Source organism: Sceloporus occidentalis, unplaced genomic scaffold (assembly GCF_023333645.1).
Source record: "Sceloporus occidentalis isolate IW3139 unplaced genomic scaffold, rSceOcc1.0.p SCAF_1, whole genome shotgun sequence".
Lineage (NCBI taxonomy): Eukaryota > Metazoa > Chordata > Lepidosauria > Squamata > Phrynosomatidae > Sceloporus > Sceloporus occidentalis.
The window spans coordinates 178,417,775-178,445,410 of NW_028316981.1; the positions used below are offsets into that span (position 1 = coordinate 178,417,775).

A 27,636-nucleotide genomic window follows, 5' to 3' on the forward strand; every position below is an offset into this window, starting at 1 on the left:
GCTTGTGGTTTCCTGGCTAAAAAGTAAGGTTTTATTCACAGGAACGGTTTCATAATCACCAGGCTAGAAGTGAACCACATATACCTTGGCTTGCCATTACATGCAAACCTGGCCTTTGAGGACCAAAGTAAATGAATGTCAAAGGATTTTGAGGTTGCTAATAGAGTTATAGCTTGTGTAAAACACTATAAACCTTTTCATTGCATTTCGTTAAATCAGGAACATCTCCTTTGTAAAATAATCAGAAAAGAACTCTGTACTTTTGATGCTATTTCTGAAGCTTTAAATGTATGTTGTTCTGGTTTATGCACTTAATAAAATTTTGAAATTCAGCACTGGTTATATAGTAAAGTGATTACATGTCAAAATGCATCAACATCAGTTGGAAACATCACTACAGAATAGTGTTTGTTCTTAGACTCAGAGTTGGAAGAGACCCCAAGAGCCATCCAGTCCAACCCCATTCTGCCATGCAGGAACTCACAATCAAAGCACCCCTGACAGATGGCCATCCAGCCTCTGCTTAAAGACTTCCAAAGAGGGAGACTCCAGCACTCTCTGAGGCAGTGTTCCATTTGAACAGCTCTTAATGTCAAGTTCCTCCTAATGTTGAGCTGAAATCTCTTTTCCTGCATTGTTCTGGGTCCTATTCTCTGGATCAGCAGAAAACAAGTTTGCTCCATCCTCAGTATGACATCCCTTCAAATGTTTAAACAAGGCTATCATATCACCTCTTAACCTTCTCTTCTCCAGGCTAAACATACTCAGTTCCCTTAGTCTCTTCTGAAAGGGCTATTAGAAAAAGGCCTAGAGTGTGTTGGGGGGAAAACCAAGTCCTGACAGCTTGAGAAAGCCAAAGCAATATAAAGAGCAGAGTACAAAAAACCAAAAACATCCAGCAGTGCATTTACCACTTTTCACACTTAAAAGAAACAGCTCTTAACTAACTGACAGTAGCTTATAGCAACAACCTGCTGCTTCAACTATAACTCCCAACAGCCAGAACTTCACAGACAGGTGACCAGTCTCCTGGTCCACTTATATAGTGTTGGCTATGAGTCATTATGCCACATAGCATGATGCAATCCTATGGCAACCTTGCATCATGCCATGTGCTCATGACTCAGCAGTCTGTCTGTCAATCAAAATATTTAAACACATATTACTCTAATAAGAGCATGGTATCCAGACTTTTCACCATTTTTGTCACCCTCCTTTGGACACACGTCAGCTTGTCAACATCCTTTTTGAATTGTGGTGTCTAGGCCTGGACACAGTATTCCAGGTGAGGCCTGACTAAAGCAGAATAGAGTGGTACTATTACTCCCCTTGATCTAGATATATACTTCTATTGATGCAACATAGAATTGCATTGGCCTTTTTAGCTGCCACATCACACTATTGACTCATGTTCAACTTGTCATCTACTAGGACGCCTAGATACCTTTCTCACCTAGTCTTGTGACTAGAATGTTAAGCCAGGTGTCCCCTATCCTATATCTATGCATTTGCTCTTTCTTTTTTATTCTCCCTAAGTGCAGTTCCTTACATTTCTCTGTGTTGAAATTCGTTTTGTTAGCTTTCTAATCTATTAAGGTAATTCTGAATTTTGATCCTATCCTCTGGGGTATTTGTTATTCCTCCTAATTTGGTATCATCTGAAAATTTGATGAGCATGCCCCCTATTTTTTCATCCAAGTCATTGATAAAGCTGTTCAATTTATTTATTTATTTATTGTATTTATACTTCACCCCTAAAGGCTCTCAGAGAGGCTTACAATTATTATTATTTTTCATTAGATGGTTCCCTGCCCTTAGGCTTACAATCTAAAATGTTGAATAGCACTGGGCCCAGGACAGAACCCTGTGGCGCCCTCCTGGTCACTTCTTTCCAGGATGAAGAGGAACCATTGCTGAGCACCCTTTGGGTTTGGCCAGTCAACCAATTACTAATCCATTTAACAGTTGCATTGTCTAACCCACATTTTACGAGCTGATTTGCAAGAATGTCATGGGGGATCTTGTCAGAGCCCTTATTGAACTCTAGATATGCAATATCCACAGTCTTCCCTTCATCTACAAAACTGGTAATTTTATTAAAAGAGAGAGATCAGATCAGTCTGCCATGACTTGTTTCTCTGAAACCCATGTTGACTTTCTGTGATTATGGCATTCCCTTCTAAATGTGCACTACTCTTTGTTTAATGATCTGCTCCAGAATCTTTCCTGGTATTGATGTCAGACTAACTGGACTATAATTGTTGGAATCCTTTTTCTCTCCCTGATTGAAGATGGGGAAAACGTTTGCCCTCCTCCAGTCTGCTGGGACTTCTCCTGTTCTCCAGGAGTTCTTAAAGATTATTGCCAATGGCTCTGTGACTACATTTGCCAGTTCTTTTAATAACCTTGGATGTAGTTCATCTGGAGAGTTAAATTCATTTAGATTCTCTAGATATTCCTGTACTACCTCTTTACTTATTCTGTGTTGGATTTCCCCTATTGTGTCCTTTGCTCTATTTTCCTCAGGCCGAACACCCTTTTTCTTTTTTAAAAAAGACTGAAGCAAATAAAGTGTTGAGTAGTTTTGCCTTTTTTCTGTACCTTCTTAGCATTTATGTCTCTATGTAGTGGCCCTACCATTTCCTTCTTCGTTTTGCTACAAACTTACCCCCCAAAGCCCTTTTTATTCTTCCCTCTAACAAGCCTGAGCTCATTCTGTGCTTTAGCTTTTCTGACTGTACCCCTACACATGCTGGCTATTTGCTTGAATTCCTCTTGGGTGATTTCCCTCTTTTTCCATTTCTTATACATACCCTGTTTAAAACCTAGCTCCGTGGAAAATTCTTTAGTAATCCATCCTGAGACATCTCCCATTTCCCCCCTTGTTTTAAACTGTACCTTCAGTATTTCCCATTCCATTGTATAACAAACTCCAGGAGAACATGGTCACTTCCACCTAAGGATCCTATCACTTGCACCCCATTGACCAGGTCATTCTTGTTGGTTAGGATCAGATCTAAAATAACTGACCTCCCTGTTGCCTCTTCCACCTTTTGGACCATAAAACTGTCTTCAAGGCAAGTGAGGAATTTGCTAGACCTTGAGGATTTGGCTGAGTTTGAATTCCAGCAAATATCAGGATAGTTGAAGTCACCCATCACTACTACATCTCTCTTTTCTGAATGTGTGGCCATCTGTTCTAGAAAGATATCATCCAATTCCTCAGTCTGACTTGGGGGTCTGTAGTAGACTCCCACCATAACATCCTTGTTGTTTCCCTGCCCTTTAATTTTTATCCAGATGCTCTCCACCTGGCTTCCAGGATTGATGTCCTGGATCTCTTCACTGGTGTAAATATCTCTGATATATAGTGCTATTCCTCCTCCTTTCCTGTTTGGCCTATTTCTTTTGAAAAGGTCATACCCCTCTATTACTACATTCCAATCATGAGACTCATCCCACTAGGTTTCAGTGAGGCCTATTATACTATATTTGCTTTGTAATTGCAAATTCTCAGCAACATCATCTGTAGAGCCAGTTGTTCACATCCACTATTTTCCTTTCCCTTCTTGGACCATGTCCTTCAACTTGGAGAAGAGATGAGATGACAGTTTGTGCACCCAGCTCTTTCAGCTAACTACCCAGAGCCTCATAATCCCTTAGGATATTCTGAAGGCACTCAGGTCTTGAAGATGCCATGGTTGTGGCCACTAGAGGAACTGGGAGAAAGGTAAAATCTCCAGGTTGGTTGGTTGGTTGGTTGGTTGGTTGGTTGGTTGGTTGGTTGGTTGGTTGGTTGGTGAAGCACTTTTATAGTCTGTATAGCAGTAGTGAGGATTTGAGACAGAGCAGTCTGGTACTCTGTACATAGTTTATATTTACTCTGAGACCAAGATTAAAACTCGCATTGAGTCAATCCAGCTGTCCAGCTATTCATTTCTCCAAGAGAAGCAGCAGTCTCCGTGGGAGGATTTTTCCTGTGCAGCTTGGAACTGAACTCTGCACAGAGGCCATCTGCTAGGCGTTTCTGCCTATGTGCATCATCTCTGCATGTGTGTATGCTAGACACCATCCCATAACATCCCATTTTGCATTTCAATGACCTTGAACATCTTGAGATAATTGAAAAAGATAAAGTGTTATTTAAACTCTTCAATAAGTTGAGAGAAAAGTCCCAAAATAGAATGGATTTCAATTCTAAGAAATGTCTGTCTAAACAAAAAAAAATCTTTCTATGAACATACTGGAATGGAAGATTGTGCTTTGGTAGCCTCTAGGGAGTGGAGAGTCTTGAGTCACAGCCACTGCTGTTGCTGATTGACCTCTGTGGTCAGCCATCAACAATCCTGGGTCTTTAGATTTTTGTGGGTCTTTCGGGCTATGTGGCCATGTTCTAGAAGAGTTTATATGTGACATTTCGGCAGCATCTTTGGCTGGCATCTTCAGAGAAGTCCTGGGTCTGCGTGACAAATATTGTTGGCCTATTAATTCTCATCATTAATTTTAAGGTAGTTGCCAGAAAAGTTGTCACTGAACAGCACCTAGGACCCATGTTTGTGGGGGGCACTCACTAGAAGTGAGGAGCAAATGGCCTGTGGATGTTTTGTTTTAAAATAAGACATTCATAGGTTGAAAGACAAGTGAGTCCATTCCAAACCCAGAAAAACTAGCCCATTTTACTTTTGCCAGTTAATGGACTAAAATGCAGATAAACACTGTGATCATAGTCCTATACCCACTTACATAGAAGTAAGCTTAGCTGTGCTCTGAATTTCTTTGGAGTATAAACAGGATTAGATCATGCAACATCAGCAATGTTTCATATGACATTTGTTTAGCATTTTCAGATACATGCATATCTCTTAACAAACCCACTGACAAAGAAGCTCGTTTTTACAATGTATTTTTACATCTACCCAGCCCTTTACCTTACCCTTTGTTTAGGGTTTTGTTTTGTTTTTAGCAGCATTGGCATTGGGAAGATGGTGACAGAAGGCTGGAATCATAGAATCATAGAGTTGGAAGAGACCGCATGGGCCATCCAGTCCAACCCCCTGCCATGCAGGAAATCCAGATCAAAGCATCCCTGACAGATGGCCATCCAGCCTCCGTTTGAAGACCTCCAAGGAGGGAGACTCCACTACACTCCTAGGAAGTGTGTTCCACTGTCGAACAGCCCTTACTGTTAGGAGTAGCACAGACTTTCAATATCAGGTCAAATCAGCGTGTCTGCAGTAAAGAGTAAACTAGGAAAGAATGGGCTTCTACTGTAGCCAGCCCTAATGTAGTTGTATGGGCCTGCCTACAACTGCCAAGTTAAAAGCAGATGCCTCCAGAATACCTTACTTGAGCATGTGTGAAGCACAAAACAGAAAAAGGAATAAGCCTACTTCACCAATTTATCCTCCAGTATGTTAAAAATCCAAGAAAATGGAAAGCATAAGAAAATGGAGGCTAATAAGGCAAAAAAATATTTTTGGATACACCTTAGAAAAAAACTCAAAGGTTTCTAGGCAGTTCAAAATATTACTGTTTATTTATGCAAGACTTATCTGATGTAGTAGTTTCATTACCCATCAGGGATCCGTTCTGGATATCCTGGCAGATTACAAAAACAGTGGGACCTCAAGTCCTGTTCTTTGCTATGGCAGCACGATGTGCACACACCTCCATTTAAAATAACAGGGTTCACTGTCTGCAGAAGTTCAGATCCACAGATGGCAAGCCTAAGGATAAGAAGAGCCCACCGTATTGTTTCCTGCTGCTTCTCTGCTGTCACAGTGTTCTCATCACATATTCTGTTAAGTATGCTTGCCTGGACAGCTTTCAGCAGAGGCCAGGAGTGAGTAACAGTTGCTCTCCACTCATTTTGGACTTCAGCTTGCCTAATTCCTTACCATTGGCTACACTGGCTGAGACTGAGAGGAGTTGTAGGCCAAAATATCTAGAGGCCTACTTACACACATACACGGTCAACACAGATTTAGATGGTTATCATAATTAAAGGGAATTTCTCATCAAAGTTGGTGATCTCTACTACTTCTTTCATCTGAATCTCAAACGTTACACAGATAGTTGTGATGATTCAGTAGGGCAAGTGGGAGGATAGCCATATATGCCATCTTGAGCTCATTGGAGGAGAGATGAGATCCAAAGGTAAGTAATGAATAAATAATCCTAAAAGCTACTTCATGGATAGACCTATCTTTCTGCTCATCAGATGCTTCATGGCTTCCTTCACATCCTTGTTTCTCAGGCTGTAGATCAATGGGTTCAGCATAGGGATCACTAGAGTGTAAATTAAGGAGACTAACTTGTCTTGGTCTTGCGACTCAGCCTTGGTCCTTGGCTGGGCATACATGAAGATAGCCGTGCCATAGAAGAGACTAAGCGTGGTGAGGTGGGATGTGCAGGTAGAAAGAGCTTTCCACCGCCCTTGGCCAGTGTGGCCCCTAAGGACATTCCACAAAACCTGGGTATAGGAGATTAAGATGACTGCTGTGGTCACCACAGCTATGACACTGGTGGAAGCAAAGAGGATCGCTTCAGAAAGCCAGGTGTCTGAGCAAGAGAGCTTCAAGACTGCAGGGATGTCACAGAAGAAGTGGTTGATCTTGTTGGGCCCACAGTAGGACAGGCGGAAGGCACCAGTTGTTTGGATGACAGAGCCCACTAGACCACAGCAGTAAGCCCCCAACACAAGGCAGGTGCAGCGGCCTTGGGTCATGAGTAAAGCATAAGTCAATGGGTGGCAAATAGCCATAAAGCGGTCATATGCCATGGCTGCCAGGAGGAAACACTCAGCAGTCACCAGTGTGGTGAAGCAGAACATCTGAGTGGCACAGGCTGGCAGGGAAATGGAAGCCCTGCCCCAGTGCAAGTGAACCTCCAAGGCTTTGGGTGCAATGACTGAGGAGTAACAAAGATCCAAGAGAGAGAGGTTACTGAGGAAGAAATACATGGGAGTGTGCAGGTGCTGTTCAGCTTTGATGAGAGTAACCATCCAACCATTGCCCAAGACAGTGAGCACATACAGAAGAAGGAAGAGAACAGGGAAGAAAGGGATCAGTTCAGGCTTTTCTGTAAAACCCAGGAGGATAAAGGCTCTCACTGTAGTCATATTCTCACCTTCCACAGAATAAGGGCTCAGACGAAGGGATCTGTGAACAAATGCATGGATATGTTGCATTACAATATGCATGCACAAATTTAGAGAGGAAGACCAAATTTAACATATGGATAGAATTAAATGCTCTTGTGAAAGGGCCAGTGAGAAGAGAGCAGCCACATTTGCTGGCATATTAAAAACATCTAAGTCCTACATTTATGTGCAAGACTGTCCATTAAGAGAGAGCCCCCGATTAACAAATTTTCTCAAGGGGAAGTGGTTGAGGGAATCACATTCTCATGGTGAATAAGGCCCACCACCCAGGAGGTTCAGGAGCCAAATCTCACACACATCTCATTGTTTCTCTCCATGGTCTGGGGAACTTTCCAACACAAGCCCCGGGGGAAGTGGTTGTGGTCAAATGCAAGCAACGGGTGAGGCTAATCACAGACTTAGGTAGGGCAAACATGTATGTACATGCATCTGTCTACATGCCACATCCTAATTTTCTCTCTCTTTCCTCTTACACTGTGCAGCACCACCATGTTCAACATGCTATTTCCCCCCCCCACACACACACACCGCACACTGTGGCCCCAATCTGGTGTTTTTCCAGCTCAAAAAAAGTGACAGAAACTCGCTCCTTTTTTGAGCTGGGAAAAAGGCTACTTTGCTGCCGCAGCAGCAACTTTTCAGCATTTCTGTGGCACAGCACATGTAAATGCTGCACTGCATAAATGCCATGAAGCTGCTGCATGTGTGGTAAGCCATGCAGCTTCCTGGCAGCCTGGGGGTTTGAGCAGACTGAACGCTACACCCCCATGCCACTAGGAAGTTGGCTCTTACTGCCAGTCTGTTTTGCCTCTGAGTTTCAGTTAAATACCTCTTCTTAATTTTGTTGGGACTGGCAGAGCAGATTATATGGAGACTAGGGAGAAAGAATGAATGATGGAGAGTATTGATAATGGATGTATTGCTAAGAATTGGGCAGGGCAGAAGGTTCAGGGAACAATGGAACATTTTGGGTGGCAGGGAAAGCCTCTGAAGCGGGCTCCCTCTGAATGTGGAGGGGCAATCCACAGCAGTTTAAAGTCCACAGCTGGAGTTTGTGCAGCCCTCCAGATGTTGTCACACTGCAACTGCCATCATCCCTATCCAGCATAGTCAATGTTGAGGAATGCTGCAAATTACAGTACAACTACCACCTAAGGGCCACATGACTCCCACCCATACTACAAGTCCCAGGAACAACAGGATTCTGCTTTTGGTCTTCTTTATTAAATTGCATTAAACTAAATAATTGGAGTCTACATTTTAAAATAAAAACAGTGTTGAACTTCAAAGCTAAATTGGGGAATATTTTGACATTCATACAGCTATATATTAATGATTAATTTTTGCCTAATATCTATTTATTTATTTTATTTACCATCTTTCTCCCAGAATATTATACCACCATGTCCCAGCTGTAGCTAAGTCTAGAAAAATACCCGCACAAAAGGCACATGATCTTGATGACAAGGTGGAAAATTTTAACTCACGTCTCCATGATTCCACACTATGGATGAATCTTCAGTACACACCTGAGAATTTGGCTGCAAAAAACAAAAGTCACTAAGCCATGGACTGAAAAGTATACTGTATAAACAATCAACAAGTTACTGCCAGACTTTTACAACAAAAAAAATTTACAAATTGGATAGCTAGGAGTAACAAAATTCCATTGATTTTGATGTAGATATGACTAATAAGGGATTTATGCCAATATATGTATGTTACTTCCCCCACCCCCTGAAATGTTGCCACACCACACCTATAGACGTTCTCCATTGAAACTTGTATAAGCCAGGCTGTATACTCAGCGTCCTGGTCGGAATGGATTCATCATACCATTATTGAAAAACTAGTAGTGAAATTCTATGACATTTGGGCTATAGAAAGCCCTCTGTAAGGTCAGAGGCTCTAGCTGTACTCATGGTGGGAGTCAACATGTCTACATATATACTTGTGAAAAAGTATTTTGATCCCAAAAATCTGCTTTATAGATATCAGAACTTAACAGAGGACATCACACTTTCATACACACAGGTTACCACACTTTTCTGCATCTCACCAGCCTAATTGAAGGTGAGATTGTTTCTGCTGTTGCTGAACACCTGAGATTTAGAAAGCCAACCCAATTTACTGTGAGTCACGTAAAGATCAACCAGTAAGTCCCGATCTATCTTCTGCTCACCCCATTCTAGGCAATGATCTCAGGAAAGAAATGCATTTTCTTTCTACCATCACCCCACTCCAAAAATATATCCCTTCATGAGTGGTCAATGATCCATAATAAGGTTGATGTTGTTTAATAGTTATGCTCACAATTAGAGAATGCCCATTAAGGAATAGCAGTACTTATTTCTTCAGAGATTTTATGATTTAACTACATAGTACATATAAATACATTCTTAGAAATACATTCCGAAACAGAGATGCAACAATAGATTGCGATGTTTATGGTCTCCTTCAAGCTACTCAGGCTGCATCTTTACGGCAGAATTAATGCAGTTCAATACTGCTTTAAGTGCCATGGCTCAATATCATGGAATTCTGGGATTAGTGGTTTGGTGAAACATTTAGCCTTCTCTGCCAGAGCGTTCTGGTGCCACAACAAACTACAAATCCTAGGATTCCACAGGATGGAATCATGACAGATAAAGCAGTGTCAAACTGCATTGATTCTGTAGTGTATCAACAGAAGCTTCATCTATATCATTTTAATGCCATTTTATTTTCCACGGCTCTGACCTACCAGAAGACATTAGATAACTGACTACACTATCCATACTTAAAACAGCATTGAAAACCAGTCTCTTCTGGCAGGCTTATCTAAGTGAATTTTAAATGATGAATTTTATATGTTGATTATTTTAATATGTTTATGTCTTATTTGTCCTTTTAAACTGATACGTGTTTTAACTGATCTTGTGCATTTGTCAATTTGTTGTTATTCCCCACCTTGGTCCATGGGGAGAGGTGGAGAAGAAGAAGCAATAATGACAACAACAACAACAACAACAACAACAACAACAACAACTGCTTTGCTGTTTTGTAATAGAATCACAGTGGCCAAACATCAGAGCTCTGGCTTCAGTGTATTGAAATGATCCCACCTGAACGATTGGCTGAATTGCTATTCACAAATATTCTAACTTCTGGTTACGTGTGAAAAGCAATCTTTTAAGTCTAACAGAATCCCACAGCCAGCACATTGACACTGACCAAGAAAGATGTGGAGGTCTGGATTTAGAAGAAATACTCTTTGATTTATTCCCAGACATCCACTTGTATCTGCTGGGAGGATAGCATATCTAGATTTTCTCCTCCTCATCTATAATATCACAATTATAACCCATACATCCTTTGATCAATGAAAAGAGACTCTCTTAAATTCTGATGCCATAACCCTAACCAATTTTAGAATGCAAGTATAACCTAACTTTTGTCTAAGAAAGGTAATGTAAACCATATGTAAACCATATTAAGCCCCAAATAAGTGTTGGGAGGTGCTGGTGTATATTTCAAAGACTAACAGTCTGATCTTTTACATGATTACTCAGAAAGATGTTTCATTGAATACACTGGAACATCCTTTCAGTTAAGCATTTTTTGGATGCAGTCAGTGAACATACTTAGGACTGGTCTGTTAAAATGCTTTCAAACGTGATGCTCATGTTGGTGTCAACATTTCCTGCATCTGTAATACAACAGCCAATCCCATTTTTGCTACTCTATATCCTTGATTTCCATTGGGTTCTCCATCATCCATCATTCATTCTTTTTGACAACATTCTTCCTACATCTGCACAAAATAATGTGAGAGGGATATGGTACCATATGTGAAAACAACACACAACAATGGACAGAAGCGTACACTTCATTGCCTAAAAGGCTGTGTTCCCATTTACTAGTTCAGCAAAGCCGTACCTTTAATTAGAAGACTTACCTTCTCTCAGGGAGATGCCTAGAAGAGCACTGTGAAGGTGACAACAAGCCGGTTAACAGACAAATCACTGGAAGAAAGAAGCCCCTTTGACCCTTTGTACTGGAAATCCACTGCTAAAGTGCAAGGTTTCTACTGAAATGTACAATCTTCAGCAGGCTCCCTTGCCCAATAGCATCCTGAAGATGTATCCTCATCCTTTTATGTAATCTCACCAGAACTGGAAAGAGCAAGGTGGGAGGGCAGAAAAGGAGGAAAGCACGCAACCCATGCAAAGCCAGAAAAGTGAACAACTGGAGTAGGCAAAGAACAGGCTAATGGCCACAAATCACCCCAAGCTCATTTTTGTACCCCACATAGCTCCTTAGAATAGTTTGACCATTACAAACTGTTTGGGGATGGGCCAAAGCCTGTTTGATGCCTAGTAAAGCATTTTTTTCCAAAACCAAAACTGAACATTTACATAACTTAATGCCCCCTTCTGGCAGTAACAGTTCCAATTAATCCTTTGTCATCCCTCCCCCCCAACGGTTTCCAAAATGTCCAGTTTCCTTCCTCTCCTCCTACTTTCCTCCTTTATCTTCAGTTTATTTCAACTGCTGCAAACCGAGTTGAGAGTGAAAACGTAGTTTGCACTCAGCAGTAGGAAGAGAGGAGGGGGTGAAATCTTGCCCTTAACAATAGGCTCAGGCAAGTGGCATCACCAGGCTTGGCATCACACAGTGTAGTAGCTAATAATGTCACACACACCCCATTGACCTCCTCACACACCACACCATGCAGAATCCTTAGTAATATTATTTGTACTAATATTATTCATAAATCATCATTCCCTTATGCTACTGAATGTAATAGCAACAGTTGTGACATAAGCAGTTAGCAAAATTAAAATTATACCTTTAAGTTACAATATCATATACACAGCTAAATGCATTTACATATACATGCATCCATGTGGTTAAAGTGGAAAACTGGTAAAATGTGATGTTTTTAAAGAATTTCTAAAATAAGAAATGGGCTGTGGAGTCCACCTGTGTCCCTTTAAAATGCCAAAGAGATGGTGTGAGTGGAGTGGATATATATTCTCTAAAATAACTAGGACCTCTTTTTTCTCCTCCCATTGAGTCTCACCCAACTCACACCATCTAATAATGGGATATCCCATTATTTAAAATAAAAATGGCTTCTCCGCTAACGCTTCATCGACAGAAGGAAAGCGAGAAGCCTCAATGATGTTTTAGAAGCGTGACGGACGATCCCATCTTTGCACTTCTACAACAGTTCAGCAACGTTTTACCCACATAAGTGCTTCTATGTGATAAGGTCCTTAGAGTCAACATGAGTTTCTCAAAAACATATCTCTCTCTCTCTCTCTCTCTCTCTCTCTCTCTCTCCCTCCCTCCCTTTCTCTCTCTCTCTCTCGATAGTGTTACAGGCTTGACAGATGAAGGGAATGCTGTGGGTGTAGCATATCTTCATTTCAGTAAGGCTTTTGACAAAGTTCCCCATGATATTCTTCCAAAGAAGCCAGTAAAATGTGGCCTAGACAGTGTTAGTGTTAGTTGGATTGGTAATTGGCTGACTGACTGAACTCAAAGAGTGCTCACCGATGCCTTCTCTTCATCCTAGAGAGAGGTGACTGGTGGAGTGCCACAGGGATCTGTACTGGGTCTTGTGCTATTCAACATCTTTACCAATGGGCCAAAGCGGATGGGTGGGAAGGAGCATTCCAAGTCCACTCTGGCCAGAACTGGTCAGGACTGCACCAATTGCAAGGTCCACTACAAAAGTGAGACGTGGATGCTGGCCCCAGCCTGTACCACTAGGAGCCAAATTATTCTGTCTCCTTTTTGCTCTGGTTCCAAGGGCTGGAGTGTGGCATCGATGCGGCTTTGGTCCGCTTTGAAGGTGTGCGACATTTGAATGCCACACCTCCAAATCAGCTGGATGTTGCTTCATTTGGCCCTATGTTCCAAGTCACTGACTTGGATAAAGGAACGGAGAGCATGTTGATTAAATATGCAAATGATACCAAGCTAGGAGAGGTCGCTAATTTTACAGAGGACAGGATTAAAATTCAAAATAACCTTAACAAATTAGAGGACTGGGCTAACCAGATGAATTTCAACAGGGAAAAAAGTAAGGCCCTACACCAAGGCAGAAAAAATGAAATGCACAGATATAGGATGGGAGATACCTGGGTAGATAACAGTTCATGTGAAAGGGATCTAGGAGTCTTAGTAGACCACAAGCTGCACATGAGTCAGTAGTGTGATGAGGCAACACAATTATTGGCTGCATCAACAGGAGTATAGTTTTCTAGATCAAGGGAAGTGATAGTACCACTGTATTCTGCTTTGGTCAGGCCTCACCTGGAATACTGTGTCCAGTTGACAAGTTGGGACATGTTCAAAGGAGGATGACCAAAATGATGAAAGATCTGGAAGCCATGCCCTATGAGGAGCTTAGGGGGCTTGGGATGTTTAGCCTGATGAAAAGAAGGTTAAGAGGGGACATGATAGTCATGTTTAAAAATTTGACAGGATCTCATATAAAAGAGGGAACAGACTTGCTTTTCACAGCTCCAGAGACGTAGTAGATTATCATACTACACTCTTAAAATGCTGCTACATCATTTTAACTGCTGTGACTGCCTCCTGTTGCATTTTGGGGTTTGTAGTTCAGTGAGGCTTAAAGAGCTTTCTGGCTGAATATTCTAAATGCCACTTCCTCAACTACAAGTCCCAGAATGCAACAGGAGGCAGCGAGAGCAGTGAAAGTAACCATATCATCTGCAAAAGCTCTAATTTTGTACTGTGAACCTTTAATAGAGACACCTTTTATCTGGTTTTATCTGGTTTTCTTCTCTTAGTTTGTTGTTTAAAATTTCTAAACACATAATGAATAGAAGTGGGGACAAAGAACACACTTGACTTGCTCCCTTTTGAATTTCACATCTTTTTTGTCTCTAATCCATTTATGATTATGAATGCGTTCTGTTTTTTATATATCTCTTTTATCCATCATGCAATTTTTTTCCTATCTAGAGTTTTTCCATTAGGCTTATCATGAATTTCCATTTTATATTATGAAATGCTTTTTCACTCTCAAATTTTGTTTTATCTATCTCTTCAGGAGAAAACCACATTGATCTTCGGTTATACAATTTTGAAATGGATTTTTTAATCCTTTAACTAAAATAGCTGCAAATATTTTATAGTCCAAATTGAGAAATGATGTTGATATATAATTCTGGGTTAATGACAAATCTTTATCTTCTTTTGGTATCGACATTACATTTGCTGTTCTCCAAGCTTCCGGGGTGCCCTTCATGTATTATTCCATTTAACATTTTTTGCATCAGTTCTATCATGTCCTCCTCAAATATTTTATAATATATAGCTGTGTATCCATCAGGACCAGGAGCTTTTCCATTTTTCATTTCTTTTATTATTTCTCTTGTCTCCTTTTTGAGATATCTTGGTTTAATGTTTTCTTTTTTTATCTGATAAATTCATTTTTTCTATATTTTGCAAATATAAATGTATTTCTTCCTGCTGTACATTTCCTTCTTTTTTCTTTAAATAGGTCACCAAAATGTTTTTCAAAGATTTTTGTGATTTTTTTCTTGTTCTGTATACAGTTTGCCATTATCTTTAATTTCTTGAATTATTCTTTTCTCTCTCATTTTCTTTATATGACAAGCATTTCCCTGGTTTATTTTCAAATTCAAATTGTCTCTGCTTAACATATCTCATTTTTTCCTCTAGTTCTTCCATCAATAACGTCTATAATTTCTTCTGTAATAATTTAAGTTTCTTATTGATATTTTTATTTTTAGGCTTTTGTATTCTCTTTCATCTCTCTTTTTTATTTTATCTGAGATTTCTTGTACTTCCGACTTTTCTTTTTCTTCCATTCCTGGTTTATCTTAATCAGCAGACTACGGATTACAGCTTTACCTGCATCCCATACAATGTTCATCTTTGTTCCTTTTCCAGTATTTTCTTGGAACTAATTTTTCAGCTGCTCCTTTATTTGCTTTTGTACTTCCAAATCTTTAAGTAGATTTTCATTTAATCTTCAATAAAAGTCTTTCCTTTGTTGTTTCCATTCAATTGTTATTAGATTATGATCTAAAATCTTTTTTGGATAATATTTCCAGATTTTTTGTTCCTTTTGTTAACTTCTTGGATATAAAGAACATGTTAATTTTGGATGAAGAGTAATGTGGTTCTGCTTAGAAGATGTAGTCTTTAGAATTACCAAATTTATATCTCCATGGATCTATTAAATATAATATGTCTGTCATGTCAAAAAAAGGATTGGGGTAGTCTACCTTGATTTTCATTTATCTTTTTATTTGATTGTCTGTCCAATTGTGGGTTTACTATCCCATTCCAATCTCCCATAAATACACGGTATTCGTAGTCTAATTCTTGTATTTGATTTTTCAGTTTCTTGTAAGATTGTGCTTTATTTTCTGTTGGTCTATAGACACCTATTACTAAAGGTTTTTCTCCCCATTTAGTATTATTTCTACAGCAATGAAAAAGCCATTTAACAATGAGTTAATCCATTTATTCTAATTACTGCTTTTGGGTACCTAGATACTAGCAATTTGGTTTAGCCTGAAGCAGGACAGAACCTCTGTTCGATGTCTATTAGATTTCTGACTAAGCCGGCCACCCCACTTGCCATGGCGGTTGTTGAGTCATCTCCATTCTGGACAGCCCTCAATTGGAGCTATGCTTCAGGATTGGTACAGTGTCTCTGTTATCAAGGCCCCCACTTTTCACCTTCTCCTTGTTTCATTAGCTCTTGTGTGTCTGCATACAAGTGTGTGTGAGTGTGTGTGTTGATTATGTCATTAATAAAATTGCAAAACCTATTTGGAATTGCCTCTGGAGTTCTGTATAGTTTAGAACCAATATACAAAGGGTAGATCCCAGACTGAACATTGCCGCAATTAAGGTATAATTTAATTGAGCTAAATTAATTTTCCTATTAAATGTTATTTATGAGTGTCCTCTTGGGACCCCCAGCTTTTGGGTAACAACAGAAAGAAGTGATTGTTTTAAGCAATATTAAAAATCACTCACTCTCAATTAGTTTCTGGGCAAGATACAAAGTGTTGGTTATTACTTTTAAAGCCCTATGTGATTGAGTTCAGTTTACCTGTGGGATAGCCTACTCCCATTCAATCCACGCTGTACACTCAGAGCCACTGGGGAAACATCTTCAGATGGGGTTGCTTCAAGCCACCCCTTCAGGGCCATCTATTTTGGCCCTTAATGTAATGGATCAATCTCATAACTATTGTAATCATATTCAAATGATAATAGATTACATAACTGTAAGAAATTAATACAGTGCACCCTTGCTTTACATGGGGGATCTGTTCCTGCATGTGGCAGTGTGGCGGCATGCACATGCCATGGGCACACGCCCCATTCACCCCTAAGGGATGCACCGCCCCTTCTCCCCACATGGCTTTCAGCATATGCTGAAAGCTGCGTATGACGCGGGTACACTGTAGTAATGGAATAGAATTTATGCTCAGGTATTTAAGTTTGAGGGGATAGAACTTGGGGAGAATGCTAGTGGTACAGAGTTATCCCACTCTCTTTGATTCTGTGGCCACTCTGATTCTTTGTCCTCTTCTTCGAGGCCAAGGTTGGGTGTGTGTGTGAGGAATTAAAGCATTGACCTCTACATCAGAGTTCTACTTCCCCATCAACATCTCCTTCAGTTTCCAAATTTCTAATATTGCAGAGTGTGAGAAATTGGTTATCATTCACACCTAGAACTCTTCTACTTGCTGTAGTCATATTTCTCTGGTAATGCTGGCTGCTCCTTTCTGGGGCGCCAAAACTGCTGTTATCCCAAGGACAGGCCTCTGATCACTCCTCATATTTTATATCAAGCTAATATTAAAAAGGATGCTGGAGTGGGTGATCTAGGAATGACCCCACTGTGGGCGACTGAGCTTTTCACACTTGGGAAAACCCGTTTGTGCTAGCAAGGGAATTAGAGAGCACCCACCATGATGGGATTTCCTGAGTCCCCAGCCTCATCCCTTTTTGTTAGAGGATAGTGAGGGGATCCTGGCCAAAGAAGGTGATTGTTTGTGATTACCTAGGACAGGGACATTCCGGCAAAGAATGTTAATCCCTAATGTCCGACTCGTTCACACCTATCATCCAGACATTTACTCCAGCTCCTGACCATTCTTTCCTCCTGGAAGACCATTTAGCAATAAACTAATCCTTTCAAGCCTTGGTTTCTGTCCCCAAGACACAGTAAGGTAAGGTAAAGGTATTCCCCATTGACAAGGTTGTCAAGTCGTATCCAACCTTAGAGGGTGGTGCATGATTGCACAGAACATTGTTTGCCTTCCCACCGGAATGGTACCTATTTATCTACTTGCATTTGCATGCTTTCGAACTGCTAGGTTAGCAGAAGCTAGGATGAGTGACGGGAGATCACCCCATCATATGGCACCCAGGCCTCAAACTGCCATGCTGCCTATCTTGCAATCAACAGAGTCGGCGTCTTAACCACTTGAGCCACTGCATCCCTCCCAAGACACAGTACTGAGTATAAATATAGGTAGTAAAACAGCAGTTCTCCAGTCTAGTTTACAAGCAGGCAGTCACTCTGTCAGTTTGACTAGACTCCTCAAAACTCTGGCTACTCTCCTCGCCAGAGCAGCTATTGAGTCTTCTCCATTCCAGACTCCCATTGATTAGAATCAAGATCCATGGTTGGTAATGTTAGCAAGGCCTCAAACTATTCCACTTCTCCCACCTTTGCTTCATAGCTCTTATGTGTGTGTGAAAGTGTATGTGTTGCATGTGTGTATTTTGACTATTCCCCTAATAAAAATAAAAAAAAACTATTTGGATTTGCCTCTGGAATTCTGTGTGATTTGGACCTGGTTTAGTTGGGTTGGTGCCCAAGGCCACTGTTGGCCCTGCCAAAATACTATTTCATTTGAGCTATTATTAAAATTCCCCTATAAATGTATCAATTTGTGGGTGCCCTCTCAGGACCCTAGCAATCTGGGTAACATAATACACTCTCAAATACTTCACAGATGAAAACCAGGATATCAGTGGTGAAGTAACAGCATGTAGTCAAGATGGCAAAAGTTATTAACGTGGGAGAATACACAAGCTATAAGAAGATGCAGTAGTTTGCTTTTGCCTGACTCTACAGGGAAGGGCAAGATTTCTGCTCCTTCTCACCCCACCGTACCACTGTGTTAGTTGAGGGCAAAATTCTTTGTGCTTTGAACTCAGTTTTCAGCAACTAAAGTATACTGAGGACAGATGGTGAAAGTAAAAGATAGAAAGTAATCCAAGACATTTCAAAAGCAGATGAAAAAGTGGGATGCTAGAGGATTAATAAGGATTGTTCCACCCAAATCAGGATAGTTAATAATAATAATAATTTTTTTTATTTATATACCGCTATTCCAAAGATCATAGCGGTGAACAGCAAGTAAGCTAATTAGCAAGTAAGCTAATTTGCCCCCAACAGTCTGGGTACTCATTTTAGCGACCTCGGAAGGATGCAAGCCTGAGTCGAGCTTGGGCCCTTTTGCTTGGAAGGTATGGAAGGTATGAAATGGTATTTCTAAAGGCTCCACTGAAATTTTAAGTGACTGCAATGCTAGAAGTTTGGGGACTGCAGGAAAATTTCACAGGGGTCAGAATTCTTATTGGGAAGGCCATGTCTTCATTTTGCTTACTCAAACCACAGAACTATATCCCTGCTCCATGCCCATACTACAACCACATGATCCAGGGTAGCAGGTAAGGAAGTACTCCTCATTGATCTTTCTCATCTCATGTGTTTGAAAAGCCAGGTGGATAAGAAGAAAAACTCAGGCTAGCAACGCCCTCACAACCAGTGTGATGTGGGGGCAGACTTGTTGTGCTGTAGACTTCAGCAGAGGCTCTATAATACCAGTCTTATTGGGTGGCTCTTTCAAAAGCTTACCCATAGCACTATTGGTTGCTGTGGTTTTCAGTGAATCAAAGGGACTGGGGCCTGTAGTTTCAGAGGCCGGCAACCTGTGTGTCCCCTGATGATGCTGGACTGCAGTTTCCATCAGTCCAAGTCAGCATTGTAAGTGATGCTGGGAGGTGCAGTCCAACAACCAGAAAACCACAAGTAGAAAGAGAAGTTCATGTACATTCTGGACTCCAAAACCAAAGAAGTCAAGAGTATGGAAGCTTGTTGCCTTCTTGTGAAATTAATTGCCTATCTAGGGGATTGTAAGAATGGCCAAGGTAATTAATGAAAAGTTGCTTTTCAAAATATACTTTGTAAAACAGCACAAAGAACCTTATTAAAAGTCTGCAAAAGTTGCTAATGCTAGAGGGAGAAGGCTCTCAGGGGAGAAAGCTGTTTTATGGAGAGGCAAGTCCCAGAGGATGAGAGAAAGACTGGTTTGATTTAATGAGCAAAGAGATCATCATAATCCCAGATATTCTTCCTTTTAAAAATCAGCTTCCTTGTTTGTAAATTGAAATTGAAAACATACCAATAAATAAAGCAATGATCAAATTAGCATCCCAGTTTGGACCATCAACAGGATTTCATTTATGCATTTTCAGCTTAACAAATTTTTAATGTGTGTGAGTGGCTAACTTGTTCATTAACTGGCCTTCAGTTATTACTATCTTCAAATCATCCATGTTTGGGGAAAACATCATCTTTCAAAGAAAGCCTGTGATAAATGGGAGTCCCTCCATTATCAGGGCCTTCTCCCCAGCTAACAAAGGCTTAACTGTGGGTGGGGGTACTGTATTAGATGAGGAGAATTACACTGCTGGTGGTTTGAGGGCAACCATCCAAGCAGATGGCCATTGGGGAAGAACCTTCGGATGGTTGCTGAGGAGGCCTGAGGGAGCTAGGTTTGGGTATATGTCATGTTCGGCTGATGTGGTTATAATTTTGTAATGGATACTTCAAGTTTGTGCCTTTACATTCCTTTTCACAGCCTTAGCTTGGCTAGAGCTTCACCGGTTGTCAATTACCAGTAGCAGTCCCAGCAATGTCCCAGTTGGGTGGTTGCAACAAGTGTTTTGGGATTAAAGGTGGTCCCATCAAGGGGTCCCATCCAGCTCAGCAGGAGTGGAGTAGGAACATAAAGAACCTTCCCATGGTGGGAACGGGTTGCTCTGCTTCTGTCTTATTTCCTGGGAGAGAAAACCTTTACACTAATGTTACTATCAGTTGAAAATGGAGGAAAATAATCTATGGAAAGGCTATCCCAGTGGTCAGTCCTCCTCACAAAGAAAGTCTAAGGCCCCATTCAGACTGGCATCAAAAAACTGGAAGGAACTGGGGTGATTCAGATGCCCCTCCCCTGAATCTCTTCGTTAGCAAGTGCCCACTACAAAAAGAGGGGCATTTTAAATCGAATGCATTCTGTGCCTGCTGTGAAGGTGCCTGCTGTCAATCAAGCGATCGTCATGGTGACATTTTTGCAGGGGCATTGGAGGTGTCCTCCCCTCCTTTTTTTTAAAGAGCCATGCACAAAATGCCCTGGTGTCAATTTTTTTAAACCTCTTTTTTGTGTGTTGAGTGTATATGTGGGCATTTGGGTCAGATCTTCCCCTGTCCCCATTTTCAATCCCATGCAAGCTAATGCATCCCCCACTCCTTGCCCCCCCAGAATGCCTCTTACACATGAAATAATAATGATAATAATGATAATAATAATAATAATAATAATAATAATAATAAATTCCTCACCTCAGAAATGCCAGTAAAGGATGCAATTGCCATGCATTCCTTTTTTTTTTTTTTTTTTTTTTTTTTGCTTTTAAAAGCAATTCAGGGCTGCCTCTGAATTCAGTAGCAAAAGCATGTATCATTGTTTAATTGACAAGAGCAAAAAATGTAACATTCGCATTGTAGGATTGTAACATTTGCATTCGCAACATTTCCCCTTTGCTTGAAGCGAGCAGAGAAACCCCTTGCACAAGCTGCTAGCCCTGCTCTATCTGCCTCAAGAAAACAAATCATGTGCATATTTGGTCAAAGATAATATTTAAAAAATATGAAAAGGGGGGTGCCTGATGTGGGCTCTGTTCGTGCCCTGCCTTTGACCTGACCTGACCCTTTTCCTCCTGCTAGAGGAGCTTTGCCATTGCCTTTTATTTTTATTATTATTATTATTAAACTTTATTTCTATAGCGCTGTAATTATACACAGCGCTGTACAAAGTCGGTAAAATTAGGAGTAAATAAAAGCCTGCCCAAGGCGTACATTCTAAGATAATAACAATTAAAAGAGGAATAGATAAAATTACCATATAGAAAGGAAAAAACAGATTAAAAACATCAAATATCAAACAAATCACATCACATCAAATATTGTCAGACAGCCAGATAACAATCACAAATTCCCTGAGAACGCTTCCCTAAACAATATGGTTTTCAGCTCAGCTTTAAAGCTGGTTAGGGAAGTGATGAGCCATGCATGCAGAGGAAGAAGGTTCCAGGAATGAGGGGCAGCTAGAGAGAAGGGACGGATCCGGGATGGGGCAGAGGAGATCCTGGGTTGAGAGAGGAGATTTTGGCTACCAGAGCGGAGAGTGCGAGTAGGGATGTAGGGAGAGAGAAGATCAGTTAAATAAAGAGGGGCCAGCCCATGCAGGGCTTTAAAGGTGAGTAGCAAAAGTTTGTACCTGATGCGGAAAGGAAGAGGGAGCCAGTGAAGGGAAGACAGCAGAGGGGAGACATGATCATAACGGCGAGCGAGTGAAATAATGCGTGCAGCTGAATGCTGAACAGAAATTAATGGGTGGAGGTGAGAGAGAGGAAGCCCTGCCAGGAGGAGGTTACAGTAGTCTAATCGTGAGACCACTAGGGCATGGACCAGTGTCTTTGCGGTAGAAGCTGAGAGATATGGACGGATTTTGGCGATATTATAGAGAAAAAATCTACAGACTTTGGCTGTAGTCTGGATCTGGGGGATAAATGACAAAGAGGAGTCAAAGATTAAACCGAGACTGCGGGCTTCCTGGACCGGCTGGATCGAGATGTTATTGACGGAAATAGAAAAGGAATAGTGAAGGGTGGGCTTAGGAGGGAAAACAAGAAGCTCAGTCTTGGACATATTGAGCTTCAGACACCGATGGTGCATCCAGTGGGAGACAGCTGTTAAACAGGATGACACTTGCTGCTCTAGCTCTGGTGAAAGATTAGGGGTGGAAAGGTACAGCTGGGTATCATCGGCGTAAAGATGGTAGGAGAAACCAAAAGGCTGAGAGAGTGTGACTTGTCAGTTCCAACTAAAGTAGACCCATGGAATCAATTGGGAATAAAATGGAAATGCAGCACAGGCATTCCTGTAGCATCCTCATATAACACAAATAATAAGAATAATAATAATCCAGGAGCAAGAGGAAAGTAGAACAAGCAAGCACCCCAAAAATAATGCGCATAAGTTGTCAAAAGAGGCTGATTTCCCTATGTGCCCCAGCTTGGACCCACAGCCCTACTTCCCTGGGCAATCCTCCTTCCTTCCGACCCTCTCCTCCCTTTCAGCTTTCTCCACCACCCCCCACCTCCCTCTGACAATAATCCAGGCGCAAGAGGGAATGAAAGTAGAACAAGCAGCCTGATTTCCCTACATGCTCCAGCGCAGCCCCACAACCCAATTCCCCCTGGAAATCCTCCCCTTCCTCCTCCTTCCTTCAGACCCTCTCCTTCCTTGGGGATGCCCACTGACCCTTTCCCCCAGCTCCTTCATCCTCCTCCTCCTGCTGCTCCGTTTTAGGATCCCCTCCATGGCTCCCTTCCTCCCACAGCCCCTTTCTCCTCCTCCTCCTCTTCCTCCTCCTCCTTCATCACTTTCTCCACCCCCCACCTCTCTCTGACAGCCTTCTGCAGCCCAAAAGTCACCCCTGATTTCCCCCTTTCTCCTGTCACCCTTTGCATCCAGTGATTCCCCTTTTTTCGGCTCTTTCCTCCTCCTCCCCCTCCCTTCTGATGATGGGAGGGAATGCTCCGACCTCTGCCCACCCCCTGACCCTAATCTCTCCCTAATTTGCCCCGATCATGATCGAGGACAAGTTCAAATTTGGTGCAACCCGAGTCTTTTGAGAAAAGACGGATTTTAGCCCGAATCTGGATACCCCAGCGTAAGGGCCATTTCCTTGTGCAAGCCCTGACATGGATCGTGACAGAATCGGGCCCAATATGAACTTCACGTGGAAAAATCGATTTCAAACCCGTTTTTTTCTGTAGTCTGAATGGCCCCGTTCATTCCGTTTAAGTCACTAGGTCTAAATCTTGTCCCTCTGTCTCCCTCTGCTGGAATAAACCATGGAACAGTCTCTCAAGACAGATTTGTTCTGTGAATGTTTGCAATAAAATGTCTGGACCCAGGGCAATCAGACCCTCAAAATTATTTTAAAGCTCATTTATTAAAGGCACTAAGTCCCTCTACCTTAAGGGCTAACTCCATTTTTACTTCTGAAGCTTCTTGTGCAACTCTCCACAGTCCACAAATAAGATGGTGTTCCTTGTATAAAAAGGGAAAAATCAAGATTTGCTGCAATAAACTCATGTTTCATAGACAGTAGCACTAATTGAATGTTTCAAGGACTTCAGCAAAGCTTTTGATTGTAGAGATTGGACCTGCTATAACTGTAAAACTATAACTATCACCATATAGATTCCTAACTAGTTAATTATTTAAACTATCTATAACTAGTTATTTGCCTGTTCAAGTATAGCTAAAAAAAAATCCAAAAAGCCAACTTGGATTTTGTCTTTTTCAACGAAGGGCCGTTCTTTTTATTTTTGCTTTCATGGGTTTTTTTTAGAATTAGCTCTAAAGTGAAGTAACTATAGCTATACAGTGGAGTAACTAGCGGTAACTACTTATGAGTAATTCCAGTAGTTAAATAATTTTGGTTATTCTGTTAAATAACTATAGTTATGTAATTCAGTAAATCGTTGGAAACATGATGTCCCAATTAATCTGCTACGACGCCCATGGACAGATGCAGCTTTAGTGCTAACTGAAATGTACTAACAAATGTGGAAAAGAAAGAGGTGGCCAACAGACTGGAAACCCTATCGATGTATATACCAATCCACAAGAAAGAAGATGCAAAAGACAGCAGCTACTATAAGACAACAGCAATAAACTAATGTTTCATAGACAGTAGCACTAAACTAATGTTTCATAGACGTCAGCAAATCTTTTGATTTGAACAGATTGGACCTGCTATAACTGTAAAATATCACTATCACTATATAGCTTCCTAACTAGCTAACTAGTTAAACTACGTATAACTAGTTCTTTGCCTGTTCAAGTATAGCTAAATAATTTCCAAAAAGCCAACTTGGATTTTGCCTTTTTAGTGAGGGGCCGTTCTTTTTATTTTTTGCCTTCATGGGTTTTTTTGGAATTAGCTCTAGAATGACATAACTATAGCTATACAGTCAAATGACTAGTTGTAATTACTTATGAGTAGTTAAGTAACTATAGTTATGTAGTTAAATAGTAGTTAAATAGTTATATAGTTAAATATCTATAGTTATGTAGTAAGGTAAGTATAGCTGTGTATTTAGGGAACTTTTCTTAAGTAATTGAGTAATGAGTTACAAATAATTAGGTAACTTTAGTTATAAGTAATTTTGTAGTTATAAGTAATTTGGATTTTGACTTTTTGAACAAGGGAGCATTCTTTTTATTTTTGCTTTCATGGGTTTTTTAGAATTAGATCTAGAGTGAAGTAACTATAGCCCAGTTAGGTAACTATAATACAATTATAGGTGTATTTTTACCATTTTATACCTCCTCCCTAGACTCAGATATACAATTCTTTTTATTTTTTATTTTTTTTAAATATTCTTTATTTCATTTTCATTAAAATGACACACAGAACAAACATACAACCACAGTTATCTACATGAATACAACAAACACATATAGACTAATGCATCCAACTCATCTACATAACGACTACAATCTACATACATACATTAATACATAATACATATATAACATCTTCAACTGCACACTTTACTACACAAACAAGACTTCCTAGAGGGCAGCGGGACATGCCATTGCCATGCTATAGTCCTTAATGTAGCTATTCCCTACAATGGGGAAAAATATCATTATACATCTCCATCCAGCCTATTTAAATGTCCGAAAAAAGAAAGGAAAAAGGAGGAATAAAGGGAGACATATTTAGCTCCCTTACCTCCTGTTTTCAACTTCTGATTTTGCTTTGAGTTTACATATTTCTTCAACTTAAAAGAACAATATTTTCATACTTAATACGTTTACCAACAAAAGTTTGAAGATATATTTTCATTTTCTACAAAATCAACCAAAGGGCGCCATATCATTTTTGTCTTCTCCCAGTCAAGACTCCTAACATAACAGGTAAGTTTGTCCATTTCCATAAAATCGAGCAATTTCATCAGCCAATCTTTCCAAGTTGGCTGGGTCGCGCTTTTCCAATGTACAGCATAGGTCGTTCTCCCAGCTGAAATCATATAAAATAATAATTTCCCATGTTTTTTTTCTAGTAAATTATCCATTACCATATTTAACAAAAACATTTTAGGGTCACATGGGAAATTACACTCTAATATTAATTGCATTTTCTGATGTATCTGGGCCCAATATTTCTTTGCATATTCACAGGACCACCACATGTGAATGAAAGACCCTTGAGTTTTATTACACTTCCAACATTAGGGGTTCTGGTCCTTATATATTTTTGCTAATTTTAATGGGGTCAAATGCCATCTGTTTTGCATCTTGTAATAATTCTCTTTTATTGCTACACACACAGTATATTTCAGACGTACATTCCAATTTTTCTCCCATTGAACCAGTGGTATATTTTCACCCAAATCCTGTGCCCATTTTATCATAGATGGTTTGATTACCTCTTCACACATATCTATTTTTAATAGATACTTATAAAATCTGGTAATTTTCTTGGGCTTTCTATCAAACACTATTTTATCAAATTCAGACATCGTTAATTCTATACCCACTGTTTTAATATCCTGCTGATATCTTTCCTTTAACTGTCGATACAGAAACCAGTTTAGTTTGTACCCCTTTTTTTCCAGGTCCTCCATAGATCTGATAATAATTTTATTGCTTTTATGATCTTTATCTAAGATATCCTTATATGTAACCCAATGGTCAGGAGAAATTATATCATTTTTGTAAAATGCTTCATTAACCGATGTCCAGTATGGCAACTTAGGATAAATAATATTTTTATACTTGTTCCACACTTTCAGGAGAGCCCTTCTTATAAAATGTTGCAGAAAAGCATTATTAGCTTTAGTTTTATCATAAAATAAATATGCATGGGTTCCAAATAAATTTCCTGCCATTTCCAAGTTCAAAATATAATTATTGTCAATCCTAAACCATTCGGTCAACCATTCAAAACAACATGCTTCAAAATAAATTTTTAAGTTCTTTTTATTTTTGCTTTCATGTTTTTTCACAATTAGGTATAGAGTGAAGTAACTATAGCTATACAGTTGAGTAATCAGTTGTAGCTACTTATGAGTAATTCCAATAGTTAAGTAACTATAGTCAAGTAGTTAAATAACTATAGTTATTTAGTTATGTAACTATAGTTATGTAACTTTTGTTAAGTAGTTATGTAAATAGTTGTAAGTAATTATCATAGTTAGGTAACGTTAGTTATAAGTTCTTTGGTAGTTTTAATATACTTCCAAAAGGCCTTTTTCAAGAAAGGACTGTTCTTTTTATTTTTGCTTTAATGGGTTTTTCTAGAATTAGATCTAGAGTGAAATAACTATAGTTACACAATTGAGTAACTAGTTATAACTATTTATGAGTAATTCCAGTAGTTAAGTAACTATAGTCAAGTAGTTAAATAACTATAGTTATTTAGTTATGTAACTATAGTTATGTAATTCAGTAGCTATAGTTATGTAGTTAGATCATTTTTGTTAAGTAGTTGTGTAAATAGTTATTAGTAATTACCACAGTTAGGTAACTTTATAAGTTCTTTGGTAGTTTTTATATGCTTCCAAAAGGCCAACTTGGATTGTTCTTTTTAGAAAAGACTGTTCTTTTTATTTTTGCTTCCATGGATTTTTCTAGAAGTAGATATAGAATGAAGTAACTATAGTTATACAATTGAGTAACTAGTTGTTACTACTTATGAATAAGTATAGTATTAAGTAACTATAGTTAAGTAGTTATCTAACTATATAATTATATATATATATATATATATATATATGTATATATATGTATATGTATATATATCTATATATATATAGGTATATGTAGTTAGATAACTTTTGTTAAGTAGTTAACAAACAACAGCCTTAATAAAACAGGCCTGGAAAATTCCAGGAAAATCACCAAACTGCTTCAAGACGCAGTGCACCCCATAAATATGCTCACTTTGGCCGAGTTGGAATCAGGTAGAATCTTTGTTGGATTCAGTCTCAACGCCTCAAAACTTCTGGCTGCATCACAAACCAGA

The 27,636-nt window shown here is 39.8% G+C and overlaps 1 protein-coding gene across 1 annotated transcript; it reads right to left on the reverse strand.

Moving 5' to 3' along the window:
- Positions 1–6,184: 6,184 nt before the first annotated feature.
- Positions 6,185–7,210, reverse strand: LOC149322858 (olfactory receptor 5AR1-like). The gene has a single exon (XM_089483902.1). The coding sequence runs from the start codon at positions 7,199–7,201 to the stop codon at positions 6,185–6,187; it is 1,017 nt and encodes a 338-aa protein (XP_089340028.1). The 5' UTR covers positions 7,202–7,210.
- Between the last annotated feature and the right edge of the window lie 20,426 nt (positions 7,211–27,636).

What these genes read in the sequence shown, in the direction of transcription:
- LOC149322858 (XM_089483902.1), bottom strand. Translation starts at nt 7,201, where the DNA reads ATGCATATTGTAATGCAACATATCCATGCATTTGTTCACAGATCCCTT.